The sequence below is a fragment of the Scyliorhinus torazame genome, chromosome 3 (assembly GCF_047496885.1).
Source record: "Scyliorhinus torazame isolate Kashiwa2021f chromosome 3, sScyTor2.1, whole genome shotgun sequence".
Lineage (NCBI taxonomy): Eukaryota > Metazoa > Chordata > Chondrichthyes > Carcharhiniformes > Scyliorhinidae > Scyliorhinus > Scyliorhinus torazame.
In genome coordinates, this window is record NC_092709.1 from 50,704,766 (window position 1) to 50,730,230 (window position 25,465).

At 46.5% G+C, this 25,465-nt stretch overlaps 1 protein-coding gene across 1 annotated transcript in view; it reads right to left on the minus strand.

The window, feature by feature from the left end:
* Positions 1-25,465, minus strand: part of hspa4l (heat shock protein 4 like) — a 119,677-nt gene that overhangs the window by 30,631 nt on the left and 63,581 nt on the right. Inside the window, exons 11-12 of the mRNA XM_072495675.1 lie at positions 19,435-19,568; positions 15,453-15,664 (exon numbers count right to left, since the gene is read on the minus strand). Of these exons, the coding sequence (XP_072351776.1) occupies positions 15,453-15,664; positions 19,435-19,568 (346 nt within the window). The remainder of the gene's footprint in view (positions 1-15,452; positions 15,665-19,434; positions 19,569-25,465) is intronic.

The window sequence follows — 25,465 nt, forward strand, 5'->3', positions numbered from 1 at the left end:
GCTTGTCATATGAAGAGAGATTGAACAATTTAAGTCTGTACTCTTTAGAGTTTAGAAGAATATGGGGAGATCAGATTGAGGTATACAACATGCTAAAAGGCATGCATGAAGTAGATGAGGAGCAGATGCTTCCTCTTGTGGGGGATTCCAGAACAAGTGGTCATAGTTTTAGGATAAGAGGTAGAGTTGAGGAGAAACAACTTCTCCCAAAGGGTTGTGAATCTGCAATTTGCTACCCGAGTGCAGAGGGTGTTGGAACAATGAGTAGATTTACGGAGGGGGTTAAAGGATTATGGAGAATGGGCAGGATGGTGGAGTTAAGGCCAGGATGAGATCCATGATCAAATGGCGGAGTGGATTCGATGGGCCAAATGGCTTAATTTTTCTCCTATATCTTATGAACTTAATTGTGAGAATCTTATTTTAGAAATACTACCTTTTCATTTCGTTTTTAAAAAAATTTAGAGTACCCAATTCATTTTTTCCAATTAATGGGCAATTTAGTGTGGCTTTTGCGGGCGAGGAAGAATCCAGCATGCAGCAGCAACTCCTTGCTGCTCACTCTCCTCTAGCCGGTTCCCAACTGGTCAGCTTTATTTATGCAGGGAAGCTGCTAATGGTTTCTCCGCCCCCCTCATTGGGGAAGCTCATACTCCCAAAGGATTGTGGGATTGCCATTAGTCCCCAGCCAGTGGTAAGCAGGCAGGTTATAACATCCCTCCCCCCAAAGTCCAAGGAATCCACCGAAGACCCTGGTAAAGGAGGGCGTCGGACTCATTTTGCCGCAGGCCGGACACCATTTGCACGATGCGCTGGATCGGACGGCGTGCAACGAGACGGAGAACGGCACTTCCGTGATGAATGGCGCAACGGTTTACATCCGCAGCCCGTGAGTTCCCCCTCTGAGGCGTCCTGTGTCTCCATCTCGGAATCCGCTGCCTCGGTCATCTTGGCGTCTCTATCTCCACGTGGTTCTGCAACGACCTGCGCAGGCTTAGAGTACGGCACCAGAGGATGATTGGGAGGAATACTTTCCACTGTGTCTGGTCTCTGTGGCTGTAGAAATGAGCTCCGGGGGGCAGGGAATCTTTGGAAGGGATGGTCTTCTGGACCGAACGTTGTCTACATGCTTGCGCTGGAGACGACCCTGGGCTTGCACCTGGTAAGAGATAGGGCCCGTTTTGCGAAAGATTAAGCCAGAGACCCACTGGGCACCACCAGCAAAATTCTGGACGAACACTGGGTCACCGGGCACAAACTGCCGAATCAGACGATGACGAGAAAAACCATGTCCCTGCCGTTCTTGTGTGCGGCGTACCTTTGCGCCAATGCCGGGAAAACCATGCTAAGCCTGGTGCGAAGTCTCCGACCCATTAGGAGTTCCGCGGGAGCTACCCCAGGCACCGCATGTGGGGTAGTCCTATATGAAAACAAAAAGCGAGCCAGTCTCGTGTCCATCGACCCGGAAGATTGCTTCTTTAGGCCTCGTTTGAATGACTGCACTGTGCGCTCCGCCAACCCATTTGAAGCCGGGTGGTATGGGGCGGTGCAGATATGGCGTATGCCGGTCATCTTCATGAACCTCGCAAACTCCTCCCTTGTGAACGGAGTGCCGTTGTCCGTGACCAGCACCTCGGGGAGGCCATGCGTACTGAAAGACAAACGCATCTTCTCGATTGTTGAGCAGGACGTTGTGCCTACCATCTTATGCACCTCTAACCATTTAGACTGGGCATCGATTAATAGAAGGAACATGGATCCTTGAAAAGGGCCGGCGAAATCCGCATGCAAGTGCGCCCAAGGCCGCGGTCGGCGGAAGCTTCTGATGTTCCTGGCAAACAGAGCAGTCTTGGGCCACCTTCTCAATGTCAGTGTCGAGGCCTGACCACCAGACATAACTCCGGGCCAACATTTTCATTTTGGTCACATCCGGATGCCCATTGTGCAAGTCTCTTAGTATCAGCTCCTGTCCCTTTTCCGGGACAATCACATGCGTCCCGCACAAGAGGATACCGTCTTCCACGCTAAATTCTGACAGCTTGGAGGAAAATGCCCGCAACTCGCCTGGGAGCTGCCTATCATACAGGACTATGTGCCGAACCTTTGACAGGACTGGCTCCGTCTGGGTCCACTCACGGATCTGTGATGCCGTGACAGACAAGGTGTCCATAAAATTTAGGGTTGCAACCACCTCACCGGTCATGGGGATCGACATGGGACCGGTTGATAAAGGCAATCGGCTCAGTGCGTCGGCATTTGCTATCTGGGTTCCTGGTTTGTGCTCGAGAATACTTGTAGGCAGCGAGCAACAAAGCCCAGCGTGGATCCGTGAGGAAGCAATGGGTGGTATTGGCTTATCCTCTTGGAAAAGTCCCAGCAGAGGCTGATGATCAGTCACGATAGTGAAGTGGCGGCCATACACGTACTGGTGGAAGCATCTCACCGCAAAGACCACCGCCAGGCCCTCCTTCTCGATCTGCGCGTATTTCTTTTCCGCTGCAGTCAATGTGCGGGAGGCAAAAGCTAACGTCCGCTCGGCCCCATTCTCCATCTTTTGGGACAGGACGGCCCCAATACCATATGGGGATGCATAACATGTGATGAGCAAAGGCTTTCCAGGATCACAGTGGGTTAGTAACCCAGACGATGACAATTGTTGTTTTACCCGCCGGAAAGCGGTTTCTTGCGGTTGACCCCAAACCCAAATCCAGGTGTGATTCTTCTTTAGCAGTAGTTGCCAGATTGGGGAGGAACTTCCTGTAATAATCTACGAGACCGAGAAAAGAACGAAGATGCGACAAATCAGTCGGGGCGGGGGCCTGTTGAATTGCGCGCACCTTCTCTGCGACGGGGTGCAAACCTTCGCGGTCCATCCGATAACCCAGGTAGACTACTTCCTTTGTCTGAAAGACGCACTTTGTGCGACGTAAACGGACTCCAGCCTCTGAAAAGCGTCGAAGGACAGCCTCCAAATTTTCCTGCTCCGACGTCGCTGTAATCAAAACATCGTCTAAGTAGACAGCGACACGTGGTAAACCTCTCAAAATGCCCTCCATGACGGGTTGAAAAATAGCACAGGCAGAGGATTCCCCAAAGGGCAATTGTGTATATTCATACAGGCCCTGGTGTGTATTAATCGTTACATATGGCTGGGAGGCAGGGTCCAGCTCTAACTGTAGGTAGGCGTGACTCATATCTAATTTCGCGAACGAGTGTCCACCTGCAAGCTTCGCGTAGAGATCCTCTATGCGAGGCATTGGATATCGGTCGAGCCTGGAAGCTGTATTCACTAAGTTTATAGTCGCTGCACAAGCGAACTGCGGCATCTGGTTTCATTACAGGTACAATTGGTGCTGCCCAGTCAGCGAAACGGACGGGCCTGATAATACCCAAGTCTCCAAACGAGGGAGCTCCCCTTCTACCTCCTCAAGCAAGGTGTAATGCACCGGGCGCGCCCAGAAATAGCGCGGCGTGGCTCCTGGTTCGATTTGGATACGGGCTACAGACCCTTTTATTTTCCCAAACCAGGCTGGAATACATCTGGGTACCGTCCTGGCACCTCAGTCAACCCTCCAGAAACTGTTTGGAGGATGTGTTGCCACTGCAGCCACAAATGGCGCAACCAGTCCCGACCCAACAGGCTGGGCCCGTGGCCGCGCAGCATGGTAAGTGGAAAACGCCCCTCCTGGCGTCCATAAACAGGGGTCATCGTAGTTCCTGCAATGTCCAATGGTTCCCCTGTACAGGTGACCAACCTGGCCTGTGTGTCGGTTATTGTAAGGGTCTGCATACCCTGCTTGATGCGGTTGAATGTCCTCTGGGCAATCACGGAGACCGCTGCGCCAGTGTCCAACTCCATCTCAAGCGGGTGACCATTGACCCGTACTGTCACCTTAATGGGGGCCACACGGGGAGCTGCAGGCAGCGGTCCTCCGTCTCCACGTTCTTGGGAGTAGTCGCCGCAGATTCATCCACATGGAAGGTACGGCCCCTGGGCTGGCCCCAGTTTCTGTCGGAACGACGGCGCTTCTGGCACCCCCAGGACTGGCGTCCACGACAGGGTTGCCAGCCACAAGTCTGACACGGACATGACTCCTCATCCTTTGGTTCTGGAGAAGGCTCCCTTCGGAGAGTAATGTCCGACGGCCACTGGCGTCGATCCGGATGTTGCCTCGCCCAAGGTACCGCAGGGGTGCGGGGGGACGCTTTCGGACGGAAGGGGTTGCGCCCCAAGGCATGCACCTCCATTCCCTATAGCTCCTGCAGTCCCCGTTCTGCGCTCTCAGGACAATACTATTTGAATGGCCTGCTGAAAAGTCGATGTTGGTTCAGCTAACAACTTTCTCTGGGTGGCGGCATTGTTAATACCGCAAACCAAACGGTCGCGTAACATTTTTGACAAGGTCTCACCATAGTCACAGTACTCCGCAATCCTGCGTAGTCTGGATAGAAAATCGGCAAGGGATTCTCCTGGGGTCCTCTCAGCGGTATTAAACCGGTAACGCTGGACTATCATGGACGGGGTTGGGTTAAAGTGTTGCCCCACTATATTCACAAGTCCATCAAACGTTTTGGTGTCCGGCGCAGCTGGGTACGTAAGGCTCCTAATCACCCCAAACGTATGCGGGCCGCTGGCAGTGAGCAATATGACCACCTGGCACTTGTTTTCAGTGATGTTGTTTGCCCGGAAATAGTAACGCATCCGTTGTGCGTACTGGTTCCAGCTTTCCAGCGCAGCGTGAAAAACATCCAAACATCCATACAGAGGCATGGTGTAATAGAAAACAACTTCCAACCTGTATCCAACAAAAATCCAGGGAGGTGGCTTCAGCAGTGTAGACAGCTAGTCACTTTAACCCTCGTCGCCAGTTTTGCGAGGGCCACGAAGAATCCAACATATATACACAACAGCAGCATCAACTCCTTGCTGCTCACTCTCCTCTAGCTGGTTCCAAACTGGCCAGCTTTATTTATGCAGGGAATCTGCTCATGATTTCTCCGCCTCCCTCTTTGGGGAAGATCATACTTGCAAAGGATTGTGGGATTGCCATTAGTCCACAGCCAGTGGTAAGCAGGCAGGTTATAACAGTGGCCAATCCACCTAGCTGGCACGTTTTTGGGTTGGGGGGCGAAATCCACGCAAACACGGGGAGAATGTGCAAACTCCACACGGACAGTGACCCAGAGCCGGGATCGAACCTGGGACCTCGGCGCCGTGAGGCTGCAGTGCTAACCCACTGCGCCACCGTGCTGACCTCCTTTTCATTTCTAACTTCTATTGTTCACCACCTAATCTTTTCTACACAGTTTCTAATCTTTTTCTTCAAAATTTACAAATTTCCCTCATTAAGAAACTTGCAATGTGTTTCCTTTTGCTAGTAATTGGTTTTAAAATTGCACTCAAAGCAGAAAAAAAGCCTTGAATCTTAAATATCAATGTAGACATATGATGGCATCAGCAAGCAGGTCAAACACAGATGGGATACTACATAAGCATATTCAGAGCTTCAATGATTAAACTAGTTTATGCTGTTATAACAGTTGCCATCTCCTAATAATTTCAACTTGGAGAAGGCTGAATGCTTTAACTTCCATTTGGCACAGAGGACACCTGATCATGTGGCAGATGCCAACACTGGTTGACATTTTCCAACATCACTCACAAGAGAAAGCTGAACTATAGAAGGGTTCAACAAGGAAAAAAAAAAAAGTCTTATTTTCAAAGTAAATAACTAACCAATTTAAGATATATTCTCAAAACAAGAATTCCTAGATCTCACTATAACAATTGGTTTCAGGAAACTGTACCCACATACCAGCTAGCCATCTGAAACCACTGGTCAATGAAAATAAGTCAATCTTCCTTATACTTCTAATTCTGATCACCCAAGACACTTCGTCACTCCCTCCGAATTACCAACTTCAGCCAAGATGGTATGGTTCCCAATTCGATCATGTTTTATTTAGATCGACTGTTTAAGAGTGTTGGATAGGTATTTGATCAATCTCAATTGTTTCCTCTGCCTCAAGAAATGGAATACCAGCTCCTTGTTGTCAACTTATCCATTTGGAAGAGGGGGAGGGGAAAGGGAGCTGCGCCATAAGAGGTGGATCAGGTAAAGGGGTGTTCCCGCGCCAGAAAGAATAAGGCGGGAAAACAGGCGCAAGGGAGTTCCCTCACACCAGGGGGGGGGGGGGGCGCCGAGGAGCGAGCAGGAGGAGCCGGGGTCAGTTGAAGTCAGCTGACTTACGGAAGTGATATGGGGGGAGCAATCAAGCTAGATAAGGATCTAGCGGGGGGACGGGGGACGGGGACACCTGGGTTGCTGCTGCGGAAATCCAAAAGGAAATGGCTAAAGAGAGGGTGGTCGGGGGCGGAATGCGACGCGGGGGGAGCGCGGAGGCGGGATATGGGACTGGCCTAGAGAAGGTAATGGCTAGTCGTCACGGGAGGGGGGCAGGTAGCCCCCCAGTGAGGCTGATCACGTGGAACGTTGGAGGCCTGAACGGACCGATAAAAAGGGCCCGAGTGCTCGCGCGTTTGAAAGGACTAAGGGCAGACGTGGTTATGCTCCAAGAGACGCACCTAAAGGTGGCGGACCAAGTTAGGTTAAGGAAAGGATGGGTGGGACAGGTGTTCCACTCCGGACTGGACGCAAAGAATAGAGGGGTGGCCATTTTGGTGGGGAAACGGGTAGCATTTGAAGCAAAGAACATCGTAGCAGATAGTGGAGGTAGATATGTAATGGTGAGTGGTAGGCTGGAGGGAATGGAGGTCGTGTTGGTTAATGTGTATGCCCCAAATTGGGACGATGCGGGGTTCATGAGACGGATGCTGGGTCGGATTCCGGACCTGGAGGCAGGAAATTTGATTTTAGGAGGGGACTTCAATACGGTGCTGGACCCGGGGCTAGATAGATCCAGCTCAAGGACTGGAAGAAGGCCGGCAGCGGCCAAGGTACTTAAGGGGTTTATGGACGAAATGGGGGTGTGTGGATCCATGGCGATTTCTTAGACCCAGGGCTAGGGAGTATTCCTTCTTCTCCCACGCCCATAAAGTGTACTCCCGGATAGATTTTTTTGTTTTAGGAAGGTCGTTGATCTCTAGGGTGGAAGAAGCTGAATACTCAGCCATAGCGGTTTCGGATCATGCCCCACATTGGGTGGACCTGGAATTAGGAGAGGAAAGGGAGCAGAGAACACTCTGGCGATTAGATGTGGGACTGATGGCGGATGAGGGAGTGTGTGCAAGAGTGAGGGGGTGTATCGAGAGATACCTGGAGGTCAATGACGACGGCGAGGTCCCTGTGGGAGTGGTCTGGGAAGCACCAAAAGCGGTGGTCAGAGGAGAGTTGATTTCTATTGGGGCCCACAAAAGGAAAACAGAGGCCAAGGAAAGGGATAGATTACTGGGGGAGATTTTAAGGGTGGACAGGGAATTTGCAGAGACCCCGGAGGAGGAGCTGTACAGGGAGAGGAGACGACTCCAGACCGAGTTTGACCTTCTGACCACCAGAAAGGCGGAGGTACTGTGCAGGAAGGCACAGGGGAGGAGGTATGAATATGGGGAAAAGGATAGTCGCCTGTTGGCGCACCAACTGCGAAAGAGGGCAGCAGCGAGGGAGATAGGAGGAATTAGGGATGAAAGGGGAGACACTGTGCGAAGGGCAGGAAAGATAAATGAGGTGTTTAAGACCTTTTATGAAGAACTGTATAGGTCTCAGCCCCCAGAGGGAGAGGAGGGGATGCGGCAGTTCCTGGACCAGTTGAGGTTCCTGAAAGTGGAGGAGCAGGAGGTGGCAGGCCTGGGGGCGCCGATTGAGGTGGACGAGGTTATTAAGGGACTGGGAAGCATGCAAGCAGGGAAGGCCCCGGGGCCGGACGGGTTCCCGGTGGAATTCTACATAAAATATGTGGACTTGTTGGCCCCGTTGTTGGCGAGGACGTTCAATGAGGCCAGGGAAGGGGGGACACTACCCCCGACAATGTCGGAGGCGACGATATCGCTAATTTTGAAGAGGGACAAAGATCCGATGCAGTGTGGGTCCTATAGACCTATTTCACTATTGAACTTGGACGCCAAATTGCTGGCAAAGGTACTGGCATCGAGGATAGAGGACTGTGTCCCGGGGGTGGTGCACGAAGACCAGACAGGGTTCGTAAAAGGGAGACAACTGAATGTTAACGTGCGACGACTATTAGGGGTGATAATGATGCCCCCAGTGGAGGGGGAGGCAGAGATAGTGGCGGCAATGGATGCAGAGAAGGCATTTGATAGGGTGGAGTGGAAGTATTTATGGGAAGTGTTAAGGAGGTTTGGGAACGGGTTTATTAGCTGGGTTAGACTTCTTTATGGGGCTCCAACGGCAAGCGTAGTTACAGGTCGACATAGGTCGGAGTATTTCCGATTATATAGGGGAACAAGACAGGGATGCCCGCTGTCTCCATTGTTGTTCGCGTTGGCAATTGAACCTCTGGCCATGGCGTTGAGACTCCAGGAAATGGAGGGGTAATTAGAGGGGGAGAAGAACACCGAGTCTCGTTATACGTAGATGACCTATTGTTATAAGTGTCGGACCCAGCGGGGGGGATGATAGAGGTTATGCAAATTTTGAGGGGGTTCGGGGAATTCTCGGGGTATAGGCTAAACATGGGGAAGAGTGAATTATTTGTGATACATCCAGGGGACCAGAGTAGAGAGATAGAAGGCTTACCGCTAAGGAAAGTGGAAAGAAACTTCCGATACCTGGGGATTCAGATCGCTAGGAGCTGGGGAACCTTGCAGACTTAATCTGACACGGCTGGTAGAACAAATGGAGGAGGACTTCAAGAGGTGGGACATGCAGCCTCTATCGCTGGCGGGCAGGGTGCAAGCAATTAAGATGATGGTCCTCCCGAGGTTCTTATTTGTATTTCAATGTCTCCCTATACTAATCACCAAGACCTTTTTTAATAAAATAGATAGGAGCATCACGAGCTTCGTGTGGGCAGGGAAAGTTCCGAGAGTAAGGAGGGGGTTCCTTCAGCGTAGTAGGGACAGAGGAGGACTGGCACTACCGAACTTGGGTGATTACTATTGGGCCGCCAATGTGGCAATGATACGTAGATGGATGATGGAGGGTGAGGGAGCGGCGTGGAAAAGACTGGAGAGAAAGTCCTGTAAAGGGACGAGTTCAGAGGCGCTGGTGACGGCGCCGCTACCGTTCTCACCGAAAAAGTTTACCACGAACCCGGTGGTGGCGGCAACACTGAATATCTGGTGACAGTGGAGGCAACAGAGAGGGGTGCGGGGAGCCCTGGTGGGGTCCCCTATCAGGAACAACCATAGGTTCGCCCCAGGAAGAATGGATGGAGGATTTCAGAGCTGGTACCAGTTGGGAATTAGGAAGGTGGGAGATTTATTTATAGATGGGACTTTTGCGAGCATTGGAGGAAAAGTATAAGTTGCCTCGGGGAAATTTTTTGCGATATATGCAGGTGAGGGCGTTTACTAGAGAACAGGTGAGGGAATTTCTGTTGCTCCCGACACAGGGGATACAGGACAGGGTGCTTTCAGGGGTGTGGGTCGGAGAGGGCAAGGTGTCAGAGATTTATAGAGAGATGAGGGAAGAGGGGGAGGAATCGGTGGGCGAACTAAAAAGAAAGTGGGAAGAAGAATTAGGGGAGGAGATAGAGGAGGGTATGTGGGCTGATGCCCTAAGCAGGGTAAATTCCTCTTCCTCATGCGCCAGGCTTAGCTTGATTGAATTCAAGGTGCTACATAGAGCACACATAACGGGGGCAAGATTGAGCAGGTTCTTTGGAGTGGAGGACAAATGTGGGAGGTGTGGCGGGAGCCCGGCAAACCACGCACATATGTTTTGGGCGTGCCCGGCACTGGAAGGGTATTGGAAGGGAGTGACGGGAGTGATTTTGCAGGTGGTGAAGGCCCGGGTCAAACCAGGCTGGGGGTTAGCTCTATTTGGAGTTGCGGAAGAGCCGGGAGTGCAGGAGGCGAAAGAGGCCGATGTTGTGGCCTTTGCGCCCCTCGTAGCCCGGCGCAGGACCCTACTCATGTGGAAGGAGGCGAAACCCCCCGGACTGGAGGCCTGGGTAAACGATATGGCGGGGTTTATTAAACTGGAGCAGATAAAGTTTGCCCTGAGAGGATCGGCTCAAGGGTTCACCAGGCGGTGGCAGCCATTTCTCGACTACCTAGGGGAACGTTAGAGGGAAGACGGATGACCAGCAGCAGCAACACAGGGGGGAGGAGGCCCAGTTGAGTATAGGTCAATAGAGTACGAGGTTTTGTTACTTGTATATTATTATTATTATTAATAATAAAAAGTTCAAAAATTTCTGTTTTGTTACTGTTATCGTTTCGCTTGTTTTGTAAGCGGGAAAAATGTTGCTCCGGGAAAAAAATTTCAATAAAATATATTTTTTAAAAAAACTTATCCATTTGGAGAACAAAGTTTGAAATAACTACCGATTAATTCAAAAGAAAAATTGTATCTCCTGCTGAACCATCGTGTCATCTTCATTTTAATCTTCCACTAACATTTTTACAAAATCATAGAATTTACAGTGCAGGAGGCGGCCATTCGGCCCATCGAGTCTGCACAGGCCCTTGGAAAGAGCACCTTACCCAAACCCACACCTCTACCCTATCCCCGTAACCCAGTAAGCCCACCCAATATTTTTGGACACTAAGGGCAATTTAGCATGGCCAATCCACCTAACCTGCACATCTTTGGACTGTGGGAAGAAACCGGAGCACCCGAAGGAAACCCACGCAGACACTGGGCGAACTTGCAGACTCCACACAGCCAGTGACCCAAGCCGGGACTTGAACATGGGACCCTGGAGCTTTGAAGCAACTGTGCTAACCACTGTGCTGCCCCATTAACATGAATTAGTTATGTCACCCAACAATGAATTGCTTTTATTAAACACCCTTCATGTTGTGAAGTTGTGTGAGAAGATACTCAACAAATCTCATGTGGAACCTTAAGAAAATGGGAAGCATTTTGAATTGGAGCCAACCGGACAATAGTAAAGATTTGGTTTGAAAATAGAGGACAGAGTGAAGATACTGGGCAAGCACCGAAAATGAGATTGCATTAGTGATTTTGCCTAGATATCTTGCTTTTATAAGGGATAAAGATGTGGTAGACAGCTGTATAGTATATCCAAGTTTGCGGACAATACCAAGTTATATGGTACAGTAACTAACGTAGATGGAAGCAGAAGCTTACAAACTAACATTGATAAATTTAGGATTTAAGGATGTGAAGGCATTAGAATGGATGCAGAAAATATTCACTTGAATGGTTCCATGGGTTATGAAGATAGAATGGAGAAGTTAGGACTGTTTACCTTAAAGAGGTTGATGGGATTTGATAGAGGTATTCAAAATTATGCAGGATCTCGACAGAGCAGATAGGGAGACACTGTTCACACTCGTGAAAGGATCAAAATGCGAAGCAGAGATATAAAATAAAGTAATTAGTAGAAATAAAAGAGTGATGAGAATTTTTTTTAAAAACACGGCGGTAAGAGTTTGAATACACTGCCAGAGTATGGTGGGGGCAGGTTCAGAAAAAGCAGTCAAGAAGGAATCAGACCATTATCTGAAGAAAAAGGAAGAATGCGCAGGGTTATGGGGGGGGTGGAAGAAACAGTACTCGGTGAGTTGCTCATTTGGAGAGCTAGTGCAGTCATGATGGGTCAAATTGCTGCCTTCTGCACCGCTATAATTCAGTGATTTTGTAGTGAGTGGGCAAAATTGTGGTAGATGGAAGTTCAAGACAGGAAAGCATAAGAACCACCTTAAATCCAAGAAGTAAAGTTCAGAGTATTAGCTAAATAGCAAGATGCGAAGAGCGAGGATGAGCTGACTTTTTGAGAGGGTAGATGATGTGTGTGAACGTTGCGGGGGGGCCACCGCAAGTCATGTTCATATGTTTTGGTCCTGTCCAAACCTTGAGGATTACTGGAAGGAGGGTTTTAGGGTAATCTCTAAAGTGGTGCATGTGAAACTAGACCCAGGCACTCGGGAGGCCATATTCGGGATGTCGGACCAGCCGGGGTTGTAAACAGGTGTGGAGGCAGTTGTTGTAGCCTTCGCCTTGTTGATCGCCCGAAGGCGGATCCTATTGGAATGGAGAGCAACCTCTCCACCCTGTGCCCTGGGTTGGGGGGTCCTGTTGGAATTATTAACTCTTGAGAAGGTTAAGTTTGAACCGAGGGGAAGGATGGAGGGGTTCTACAATCCATGGGCGTTATTCATTATGTACTTTCAAGAATTGGATAACATCGAACATTAGTGGGGGGAGGCAGAAGAGAGACTGTATGCGTTAATGGTGACTATGGGTGATTCCTTTTTGTTATTTGTTATGTTAACATGCGGGCAGTTGTTTGGGGGTTGGTGGGAGGATGGGATTGTTGTTGATATGGGGATTGACATTATATTGGTTATTGTTGGTGGGTGCAAATTTGGAAGAAAATGTGAAAAAGGAGAATAAAAATATATATTTTTTTAAATAGCAAGATGCGAGGAAAACGGAATTTTAAAAGCTAATTAAACGTTGGCCTTTATCTCAAGGGTACGAAAATGCAACAGCTGTACAAATCTACAGTTGTATAAAGCTGTTTAGGCTATAGTATCTAGAGAATTTGATAGGCAGTGTTAGCTGAGGAAACATATACTGATGTTAATGCAGCATTGATTCACCAGAATTCTACCAGGGCTAGACTGTATTAAAATATATAAAAACAGGTTGCACAGTCAAGGTTCGTGCTCCCTGGAGTCTAGAAGCACGAGGGGTGCTCCAACTGATGTTTAAAAATGATTGAAATGATTTGTAGGCTAGTGGGGGATGAAAAAAACCTATTCCTTTTGGAGAGTCCAGATCAAGGAGACATACAACCTGGAGTCCAGATTAAGGAGATATAACCTTAAAACTAGACAAACAAGAGGCAGTTGCCTAGTGGTATTGTCAGAGACCCAGGTTAATGCTCTGGGGACCCGAATCCCACCACGGCAGATGGTAAAATTTGAATTCAATAAAAATCTGGAATTACCAAGTCCAAAGAACACTGTAAGACCACTGCTCATCATTGTAAATACCCATCTAGTTCACGAATATCTTTTAGGGAAGGAAACCTGCCATACTTACCCAGTCTGACCTACACGTGACTCCAGATCCACAGCAATGTTGCTGACTCTTAATTGCCCCCTCAAGGGCAATTGGGGATGGGAAATAAATGCTGGCCCAGCCAGTGACGTCTATGTTCCATAAAATAATAAAAAGGCCGTTCGGGGTGGAACCAGGAAGTAATATGCACAAAGGGTAGTGGAAATCTGGAACTCTTTCCCTCAAAAAGCAGTGAGGCTAGGTCAATTTTCAAAACATTGATAGGATGTCAATCTGGTAAGGGTATCCAAGGGATTATGGAACCAAGATGATGTTGAGATCTCAATCAGCCATGATTTTATTTAACAGACTCAAGGGCTTGAATGGCCTACTTATGCTTCTATGAAACAATATGCGCACAGCCAAATCCCACAATGCTTCATAAGTAAGTGTTCCCTACAAGCTATGCAGCCACACACCAGTTCCCACACAGGCTAAGCACAAGCCAGTCCCGTTAAGTTACCTTGCGTATGTGCATCAAGGGGCTGTGCACTTAACCACAACACCTGAACATGCCATAATAATTGGAGGGTACTTTAATTGTAACCTGTTTCAGTTATGTTGGTTGAGAAATAAATGTTGGTCAGTTTAAATGCTTTATGTAAATGGCAGTATTTCCAACTAACAGGTGCCAACCTAGATTATGTACTACTCCTGCTAATACCATTAATAGCCAAGAGTCAGAATCCGGAGATTTAAGTCATCCTGTTTTATTGTTTTTCTGGATGTCTTAATGGATAGAGCCATAATTAGAAGATAGTTAGCCATTGAAATTTCAATGTAAAATGAAATGATATACATGGTAATCTCAGACCAAATCAGAATGAACAGCCTCCTATTATTTGTCAAAGAGGCATACAGACACCTTTGGTGCCACAGGCAAACATGGACAAACTAATAACTAACAGTGTATTACCATGGATTAGGTTTATGGCACAAAGATGCTTATTCATAAAATCCTCAAAATTCCTGCAGTGCAGAAGGAGATCATTTGGTCCATTGGATCTGCACCAGCCCTCTAAAAGAGCACGCTACCTAGACCCAATCCCCCACCCTATCCCCATCTAGGGACAATTTAGCATGGCCAATCCACCAAACCTGCACATCTTTGGACTGTGGGAGGAAACCAGAACTACCGGAGGAAACCCACGCAGACACAATGCTGGGAGTGTGCGCAAATTCCACACACCGTCACCAGAGGTCAGAATCTAACCCGGGTCCCTGGCGCCATGAGGCAGCAGTGCTAACCACTGTGCCATCATGCCGTCCCTGTCCAATGAAGAATTTCTGAAGTGTATGGGTTAATGTTATTTAGTGGTGGAGGCATCTGCTTTGGCAGAGTGAGGTTCTCATATTAAATCAGAAACTTTTCAGTGATAAGATGTTAATATGCTTAGAACATTGTATTTGCACAGATTAAGGAGTCACAGTAACTGAGAAAAATCAAGACTCAAGTTATATGATCAACACAAACTTCCTCTGAACTAAAGATGTCATCTATTAGCAAACAGCAAGGCTGACATACAGCAAAAGAAACACAAATTAATCAAAATTTTAAAAACTTAGCACAATAAAAAATAATCAAAACAAGAAAGCAGAACAATCAAAACATATATAACTAATCATCTTGCAGACTAATTAATTTCTCCAGAATGTTACATTTTTATATTATAGTTGATGCAACCAATTTACTAAAATAGGATTGGTTCTTCAGAACTAGTTCAAACTAATGCTATTGTTTCGTGCACAATACACTACAAAACAGATATCCAAATGTCAGGGACTATATTCATTCCCCAGTCTGTGCTGTGGTTGGAGGTAGGGGCACTACAAGTGGCTTCAATACTTATGAATCAGGGAAAAGGAGTAAAATACAGCCAATCACCATGCAATAAAGTGTGCTAGTACTGCACATGCACATCAGGTGATGATACGGCTGAACAAAAGAGTCAGTGGTGATACCCCACTGGGAATAGCCTGACACATACCTGGAAAAAACTGGAGCATAACCATGAGAAAGAGACACAGATTATTGAAGGGACTGACTAATTAGTGCAGATATTTTTTACTTTCGGAATATGTAATATTAAAGCGCAAGGGTCACTGCAACAATTTTCATTTAATAGGTTTTTATTTAATTGAAACATTTCAGGGAATAAAGCATCAAAAATGTGTCACTGAAGGTGTGCCTCTGAATTTAAAAAAAGTTTATTAAAGCTTTCACAAAAGATACATCTTTGGACTTGGAAGCATCAGCTATTTTGTATGCCATACCTGATTATCCATTTTTGCATTTGCTGCGTCCCGAGATGTTTGGTCTGTTTCCATTGGAACATCTTCAGCTTGACCAACCTCTGGTCTCTGTTTTTCAATCAGTGACGCAGTGGACACATTGAAAATACCATGGATATTGACTCTAACTTTGACTTTGACTTTTGAACTTTCGCCATCATTTTGAGGAGTCACATTCTGAATAGTAAACCGACCTGATTAAAAACAAATTGAACTGTATTTAAAGCAGATTATTTTATTAAGAATAATTCATTTTCCAAAATATTTGTCCCAGAATTGGATGACTACCAAAAGGTATTTGAACATTTGGAAAAACTATAAGTGGCTACATAACAAAAATAACCATATAAAATGAAACAGCCTCCAACAGTTACACGAAAATGGTGCAAAACCATCTTTTCGCAATGTTTAAATATTTGAATGAGGTTTATTTATTGCGTTCCATAAGTATTGCTCTTCAGTGTTATTTGAAAGAAGCTTCATTTAAAGGGAGAGGACTAATAATAGTAGAAATCCAATCTAGAATTTATGTAACAGTACCCAAGGCTTATAAATCAGGGTAGTTCTAGGTTTAATTTCTAGTCTGTGCTGAATAACGGATCTCAGCCAAGGTGGCAATTGAGATGGGGGAAGTCCAAGGTTAAGTCCATGTTCAGGGAAAGACGAAAAAAATGTTTTGCAACCCTCATGATCCAGTGACTCCAGCTGGAAGGGCATGTTTGGAGAGGGCAATTAAGTTCAGGTTTGGATTGAACTATGATTCTTTTGAGGTCAACCAGCCCACTGGAATTTACTGCCTAGGACTACATGTGAAAAATGGTCACGATATTACAGGGTACTCAGGAGTTGTGGAAAAGGACCCACCGAGAAGTCAAATTACTTCAGAAAAGATGGTGGAAAAAAGGAAAATAATTTCCCTTAAAATGCTCAAGACTGCATCTAAAATATAATTTCTTCATTGATGGAAAGATAGTGCAACATGATTTTGCATGGCTCCCATTTGTTGCAGAAGCACTAATATTTCTTGCTTTTGCCATTCAAGTATATGAGCTTTTAAAATTTGTTTATGGGATGCAGATGTCACTGGCTATTATAGCATTTACTGCCCATTCGGATTGCCCTCCAGGTGGTGGTCAATTGCCTTCTTGAATCGCTGCTGCCCACATGTTGAAGGTAAAAGAAGAATGCCGTTAGGAAAGGAGCCCTGGATGTTGACCAACAGTAAAAGGAACTGTAACATAGTTCCAAATCAGGATGGTGTGCGTCTTTGAAGGGAACTTGCAGGTGGTGGTGTTCCCATGTATCGGCTGCCAAGTGGCAGAGGCTCTGGGTTTGGAATGGGTTATTGAAGGAGCCTTAGCGAGATACTGCAGTGCATCCTGTAGATGATGCATACACGGTGCAGTGGAGGAGGGAATGAATGTTCAAGGTGGTCATTGGGATGCCAATTAAGTGAGCTGCTTTGCCCTGTATGGCATCAAGTTCAAGTGTTGTTAAAGCCGCACTCAAAGGAGAAAATATGCTTCACACTCCTGACTTGTAGATGGAGGACAGACAGGCTTTGAGGAGTCAGGAAATTAGTTACTCAGCACAAAACTCTCAGCCTTTGACCCACTGTTGTAGCCACACTATTTATATGACTGGTCCAGTTCAGTTTCTGGTCAATATATGTTGATAATGGGGGATTCAGTGATGGTCATGAGATGGTCACTGCTTGGTTCTTGTGTGGTGCAAATATTACTTACAACTTATCAGCACAAACCGGAATGTTTTTTGTCTTGCTGCAAAAGGACATGGGACTGTTCCAGTATGTGAATGGTGCTGACCATTGTGCAGTGAACATCCCCACTTCCCTTTTAAAAAAAAAAAGGAAATTTAGACTACCCAATTCATTTTTCCAATTAAGGGGCAATTTAGCATAGCCAATCCACCTAGCCTACACATATTTTGGGTTGTGCGGGCGAAACCCACGCAAACACGGGGAGAATGTGCAAACTCCTCACGGACAGTGACCGAGAGCCGGGATCGAACCTGGGACCTCGGTGCCTTGAGGCAGCTTGCTATCCACTGCGCCACCGTGCTGCCCTTAACATCCCCACTTCTGATCTTATGATGGAGGGATGGTCATTGATGAAGCAACTGATGATAGTTATGCCAAAGGCACTACATTGAGAAACCCCTGCAGCAATGTGGAGATGAATGGTCTCCAACAACCACAAGCCACTTCCTTTCTGCTATGTTTGACCCCTAACCAGTGGAGAGATTCCCCCATGATTTTCAGATTTGCTCTGGTTCCTTGATGTCCAAGTAAAATGCAGCCTTCATGTCGAGGACAGTCACTCTCACTTAATGCCTGGAACTTGGCTCTTTTGTCCACGTTTGAACCAAAGCTGTGAGCTGAGCAGCCCTAGTTGAGCCCAAACTGAGCAGTGGGGAGGTTATTGCTGAGTAAAGTGCTGCTTGATAGCACTGTTGACAACACCTTCAGTCCCTTTGCTGATGATCGTGAGTAGACTGATGGGGTAGTAATTGCTGGGTTTTATTTGTCCCGTTTTGTGTGTAATAATAATAATCACCTTTTATTGTCACAAGTATGAAGTTACTGTGAAAACCCCCTAGTCGCCACATTCTGGCGCCTGTTCAGGTAAGCTAGATCATGCCTGGGCAATGTTCCACATTCCTGGGTAGATGCCAGTGTTGGCTCTTGACAGGGTGGATATGAAGAGGATATTCCCTCTTTGAGGGAGAATCTAGAACTAGGAGTCACTGATTAAAAATAAGGGGCTGCCCATTTACAACAGACTAGCAAAATTTTTTTTACCCAGAGTCATTATTCTTTGGCACTTCCCGAAAAGATGAAGAAAGCAGAGTCTTTGAAAATTTTTAAGGCAGAGCTGGATAGATTCTTGGTAGGCAAGAGGGTGATAGATCATCATATTAGGTAGCATGCAGATTGACATTACCGTCACATCAGCCATGGTTTTATTAAATAGTGGTGAATGCTCAAGGGGCTGAATGGCCTACTCCTGCTCTTGTTTGTAGCCACTATTCATGAAGACAAATATTAATTTGGATCAGAGTTCAACTGTAGTAAACATAATTTTTCGAGTAATAGCCTGAAAGTATATTTGTTCCCAGTTTACACATTTATATTGATTATTCATCTTTAGATAAGAACTTTAGAGCATAGAAAACAAAACACTGAAAACAAATAAAGTGGGTTTTTTTTGTGTTCTTATTAAATTTATTTTGGGCCGGAATTTGTGGTCAATGGCAAGGTAGGTTCAATGATCTCTAGTGAGAACTCCACTTCTATCGCTGTGCACTGATCGTAGCATTCTTTACTGGGCAGTCACAGTGGGCCTGGAGTGATGCTATCAGGTCACCCAAGCAAATTAAAGGATTTTCATAGAATTCCAAATATGAAATTAAAAGCACCAAATAAAATCACTAATCTACTTATTTTATTTATATACAGCAAATTAATGATTGGGACACATGGGAGTGAAGGTTGAAGTTAAAATATTCTAAAAAGAATTGTTGAAACAATTGTCAAAATGTAGCTCAAAAAAATCTAATCATACTCAAGCAAATCACATTAAATTCTATTAGGGTCAATTCTATTGTACAAATCTTATCACATGATCATTAAAACCCCTACGACACTCGACAGAACAAGGTACAACATTTTACAAGGGGTATCAACTGGTGATGTAGTTGTGGGAAAGTTGAAATTCTCAGATTTTTGTGATCACCAATCTGGGAGAGCAGGGTCACACCACAGTCTGTCAGCTGTATATCATTATGCTTTTCATCATTATGTGAGGCAACATGACATTTTACTGGCATTTAAGTTTGAAAAGGATGCTATCGTTACAGACACATGATTGGATGTGCTTAATTTAACAAAAGCATGAAAACTGCTTTTAAAAACGTTTTTCTTGGTTGAATGAAAAATTCCTACCTATTCTGGCATCAGGATATGAAATTTCCCGTGGATTACTGTAATACGCGTCCAGGTCAAAAGGTTCTTTTTTGTAGAAGGTAATTACTTTGGAGAACGGTGCTGGATGATTTTTGCTGAAAACTTCACACTCACTGAAAGAATTTAAACATTCAGAAACAGTTTACAAACAAGACGACAATTTAGTGCTCTCTAATACTTGGTTGCAAAATGTTATTTGCTGTTATTATTACATCTTTAAACAGCTTGCTCATTCTGTTATTAATATCATGTTTCAGAAAAGGAACAAACTACATTCAGGCAGCAGGATGTGTGCAAATATCTTTTATCTAAATCTTGTAATTTAGTCCAAGGAAAGCTTTTTACACAAAGAAGTCATACATCTACACGGCACAAAATTTCCAGCATAGCGTGTCCAGGGTTGCCCTTCATGTTGGGTGGGGTTGTTGGGTTGTGGGGGTAGGGTGGAGGTGTTGGCCTTGGGTGGGGTGCTCTTTCCGGGAGCCGGTGCGGACTCGATGGGCCGGATGGCCTCCTTCTGCCCTGTAAATTCTATGATAATCTATGATTAATCTGGGACAAAGGTTCGGCACAACATCGTGGGCCGAAGGGCCTGTTCTGTGCTGTATTTTTCTATGTTCTATAGCCACTTTACTCAATCTTCCTTGGAGGACAGGGAAAGATAACACATGAATGAGACAACAGGAAAGTATTAGCTAGTCCATTGAGCCAGCCTTAGCATGGTGTTTCAAATGGATTTTCACCACTCCAAAACCCACCCTGATCTCCTAGAAGAGAAAAAAAACAGTAGATATGGGGATAATAGGGAAATTCTTCTGACCTATCAAAGTGAACGAGGAGATCAGTGACTGGGTGACACAAGCTTCTAGAAACTCATGTACATTCTCAGCACAGAAACCAGTTAGGTTTCACAAGTAATCCACTCACTGCATCTGCTGATTCCGAAGATCATTGACCTAACATCTAACTTAATTCTACAGTTTGACAACCTCATAGAATTTACAGTGCAGAAGGAGGCCATTCGGCCCATCGAGTCTGCACCGGCTCTTGGAAAGAGCACCCTACCCAAGGTCACCACCTCCACCCTATCCCCATAACCCAGTAACCCCACCCAACACTAAGGGCAATTTTGGACACTAAGGGCAATTTATCATGGCCAATCCACCTAACCTGCACATCTTTGGACTGTGGGAGGAAACCGGAGCACCCGGAGGAAACCCATGCACACACGGGGAGAATGTGCAGACTCCGCACAGACAGTGACCCAAATCGGAATCGAACCTGGGACCCTGGAGCTGTGAAGCAATTGTGCTATCCACAATGCTACCGTGCTACCAACCTATTTGTATCCTACCAACCTATTTCTTTCAAAATATTTCATCCACAAATGGACTATGTTCTTTATATTTGATGGTATGCAAACAATTGGACAGACTGTACCATGAGTTTAAAATTACGTGGAATAAAGCAATTTATGAAGTGAATAAAAGACAGCTCAATGCATTAATTGTATATACTGTTGGAGAAATTAAAGAACATATATTTTTGCAATAGATTCAGTCCAGAGAGAGTTTAATTGTAAAAATTTGGGTCCCATCAGCAGATGTAGGACTGTTAATACATTAATAAGCAGACAACTCTGCATAAGAGTGCCACTAACAACCCTAAACCTAGCAGATGCAAATTTATAAATCTCAATTTGACGATAGGGACAGATTAACAAAAAGCATTTTTCTTAAAACACAAGATAGAAACAAAAGTTAAAACAAATATTCAGAAGGGCCACACCCAAAGTTCAGATAGCTGTCTTTAAACAAGTCAGATGGAGTAACACTGAAGCAGAAAGGAACAATTTACCCCACAGGAAGTGGTCATTGGAGCCACATATTCCCAACATAAGGGGATTTTTAAAAAAACCTGCCCATTGAATTCTCAATGATGTTATAGACTGCCTCAATAGCCAAGATGATAAAACACTCCACGTCATGAACAATGAAAACCTGCCCTAACTTTCATCTTAGATTTCCGAGTGATAATCTTTGCCCTAGTTAAACCCAGTTGAGAGAGAGAGAGAGAGAGAGAGAGATCAACTGAACAGCAGGAGAGCAGGAGTCAAAAATAGGGAGTACTCATCGACAGGATGTTACTGGTGTCCCATAGGGATCTGTGTTCTGCTGGTTGCAGACTCAGGGATATACACAGGTCAGATTCTAGTTTTTAAGAAGTGAAGTTAAGAAACACTTCTACACAAAGGGTGCCCGAAGACGGAATTGCAGTGCGACTTGCAACGGAAAATTTATTTAAACTAAGCAATCGACTTCCAGTGACGGAGATGTGCTGAGCGGAAGCACAAAAGGTGGCTCTCCTCCTAAAAACCTGGAACTAGGCACTTAATTCCAAAATAGCCTTCTAAAACTGGGAGAAAAAACCCTCACCCTCCTCCACCACCATCAGGAAATGCCAAGCTGCAGCAATTCCAGGGGCTGAAAAGGCAGCAATGGCAACAAAAGTCTAGAAAGAAGGTGAATACGGTGATCTCAGAGCTTGTGTAGGTGGGTAAAACCCTGCGGGTAAAGAATGTGCTGCTGGAGTGGGGTCGAGGGGAGCGGGGGCTGGCCCTACCCAATTTCAGAAACTACTACCGGGCGGTGAACATAGCAATGCTCAGGAAGTGGGTAATGGGGGAGGGGTTGGTGTGGAAGCGGGTGGAGGCGGCCTCATCTAAGAGCACTGATAATGGCACCTCAGCCATTCTCGCCGGCTCGGTACTCGAGCCCGGTGCTAGTGGTGGTCTTGAGGGTATCGGGATAGTGGAGGGCACATCAGTATGGACACCTATTTTTGGCAACCGCTGGTTTGCATTGGAGGGGTTGGGTTTCAGAGGTGGCAGCAAGCTGGGATTGAGCGATTCGGAGATCTTATTATTGACAGCAGCTTTTCGTGTTTGGAGGAGGAATTTGAGCTGCGAGGGGGGGGGGGGGGGATTCCGCTTCCTGCAGGCGAGTGACTTTGTGCGGAGGCAGGCCTCGACCTTTCCGTACCTACCGCCCCAGAGGATATAGGACAAGGTAGTGTCACAAACGGGAGTGGAGGAGGGGAAGGTCTCGGAAATTTATAAAGAACTCATGGAATGGGAGGGAACCCCGATAGGGGAGGTGAAGTGGTGTGGCGGGGGGGGGGTGTGGAGCGACGCTCTACACAGTGAACTCCTCCACCTCCTTGTGCACTAGGCTCAGACTGATTCAGTTTAAGGTGTTTCATATAGCACATCTTGACCAGGATACGGATGAGTGGATTCTTCTCGGAAGTAGATGATAGGAGAGAGTGGTGTTCTAGGGGTCCAGTGCATCATAAGTGTCATGATATTCAAACACACACATCATGATGGACACACCAACAGGCAAATCAGAGCACACAACACCACAACCAATCACAGACAAGAACACCAACCACATAAAAAGCACGAGCACGACACCTGGTGGTCAGTAGGTCTGGGGATAAAGAAACAGGGAAGAGCTGTTGAAACATCACAAGCAGGGAACCCCCACGTGCAGAGTGCAAAGACAAAACTGTACATAGTAAGTTTGAATAAAATAGCGTTGTACCATATACAACCGTGTTGGCTCATCTGTGTGTCAGAACACCCAACACCACATGGTACAGGAGTGGATCGATACCTGCCTACTAACCTGCCATTCTGGACATGGACCACACCGACAAACCGCAGCCGATGCAAGTCGCGGGGAACCTAGGTACCAATTGGAAGCTCTACAGGCAGCGATTTGACCTGTACATCCGTGCCACCGAAAAACAGAGTGCCTCGGATGACACGAAGATTGCAATGCTCCTCTTCTACGCAGGTCAGCACGCCACCAACGTCTTCAACTCACTGGTGTTCGAAGAAGGCGAAAACCAATCCAAATATGACACGGTCATCCTCAAACTGGACCAGCACTTTCAAGTTGAAGTAAATGAAAGTTTTGAAAGATACCTCTTTCAGCAACGCCTGCAAGGTAAGGAGGAGCTTTTTCAACCCTTCTTGACGCACCTCCGGATTCTAGCGCAGTCCTGCGGTTACGGCACCACCACAGAGTCCATGATCAGGGACCAGATTGTTTTTGGCGTTGCCTCTAGTGGCCTACGCCAGCAGCTTCTTAAAATGAAAAGCCTCACCTTAGCGTCTGCTGTGGAAGCCTGTGTCCTCCACGAAAATGCTACCTGCCGTTTTGCCCGATTTCAGGCGTCCGAGTTGGCACGGAGGGGGTCCCCAGCCGTCGAATCGGCAAGCCAGGCCGCCCACGACGTCGAACGCATCCAGGCCGTCGATTACTTCCCGACCCACGGCCCGGACGACAGCGGCCGCTTCCCGCGGTCTCCCGCGCAGGTGCGCGCCAAAAATAACGGCCACAACGAGGGACGCACTGCGCAGGCGCGCCCACCGCAAGATCGCACTGCGCATGCGCAGTGGCGCAACGAACGCCGTGACGTCATGACGTGCGGCAATTGTGGAGCTCTACATTTAAAAGGGCAATGTCCTGCAAAAAACCGACAGTGCCTCAGATGTGGCAAGATGGGCCACTACGCAGCCCACTGTCGTTCGGCTCAACCCATGGATCCGGCGCATCCTCGACAATCTCGCAGACAAGTCAGGACCGCCCAGCCCACGCATCAAGACTTCCAGTTAAGTGATGCAGATGACCAGGATGCCTTCCGCGTTTCCGTCATTGATGTCAACAAGGTCAATGCCATCAATCCAGCCGATGAGTGGTGTGCCACCCTGACGGTCAACCCGAACTCGTCGCAAGCCCATTAGACTGGACTTATAATACCGTTCATATGCTTAACAAGTTGCACAATTTTACATGATAACCTGTTGTTGTTTATCGTTCCAGATGTCGTCTGACTGGACAACTGTTCAAGTTTTTTTTTCTTCTTCTCTCGTTCGCATTTATGTTATGTTATGGTACAACTTGGTTCATGTGACGCACCCGACATCGCCCCATGTACATAGTTCCGTCATATGCACATGCTGCACACGACACACACACACTTAGATGCACTCACGACACGATCATATTTATTACCACGTAGGCACATATCTTTGTAAAAAGGGGGGATGTCATGATATTCAAACACACACATCATGATGGACACACCAACAGGCAAATCAGAGCACACAACACCACAACCAATCACAGACAAGAACACCAACCACATAAAAAGCACGAGCACGACACCTGGTGGTCAGTAGGTCTGGGGATAAAGAAACAGGGAAGAGCTGTTGAAACATCACAAGCAGGGAACCCCCACGTGCAGAGTGCAAAGACAAAACTGTACATAGTAAGTTTGAATAAAATAGCGTTGTACCATATACAACCGTGTTGGCTCATCTGTGTGTCAGAACACCCAACACCACAATAAGCACATGTTCTGGTTTTGTCATAAGCTAATAAGGTTTTGGGTCTTCTTCAGCACCAAGTCAGGAATTCTTGGGGTCGAGTGGAACTTTGCCCATTGGTGGCTATCTTTGGGGTTTCAAATTTACCATACGGGGCCCTTGCCTTCGCCTTGCTCATAGCTCGAAGGAATGTTCTGTTTGGTTGAAAGTCTTCGGTTCCACCCAGTGCAGCATGGTTGTTACCTGATGGAGTTCTTACATTTAGAAAAAGTCAAGTATATGTTGAGAGGAACGATGATAGGGTTCTACCCGAGGTGGCAAATGTTCATTTCCTACTTCAGGGAGCTGGTCACCATTTGATGTTAGGGAGTTTTTTGGGGGTTTGGTTTTGGGGGGGGGGGGGGGGGGTTGAAATATTGTAATTGTTGTATAAATATCGCTGTCAAGGTGGTGTTATATTGAGAAAAAAAATCTTCAAAATATTTTTAATAATGGAGAAAGAAAGTTAGTTGGCAATCTTAAAATGTTGCAAGTTCCTCAAATGCCATCAGTATTGCATTTAAATATCGCCCTCCACAAGAAACATGGTGCAATTGCTTACAACATCGGAGC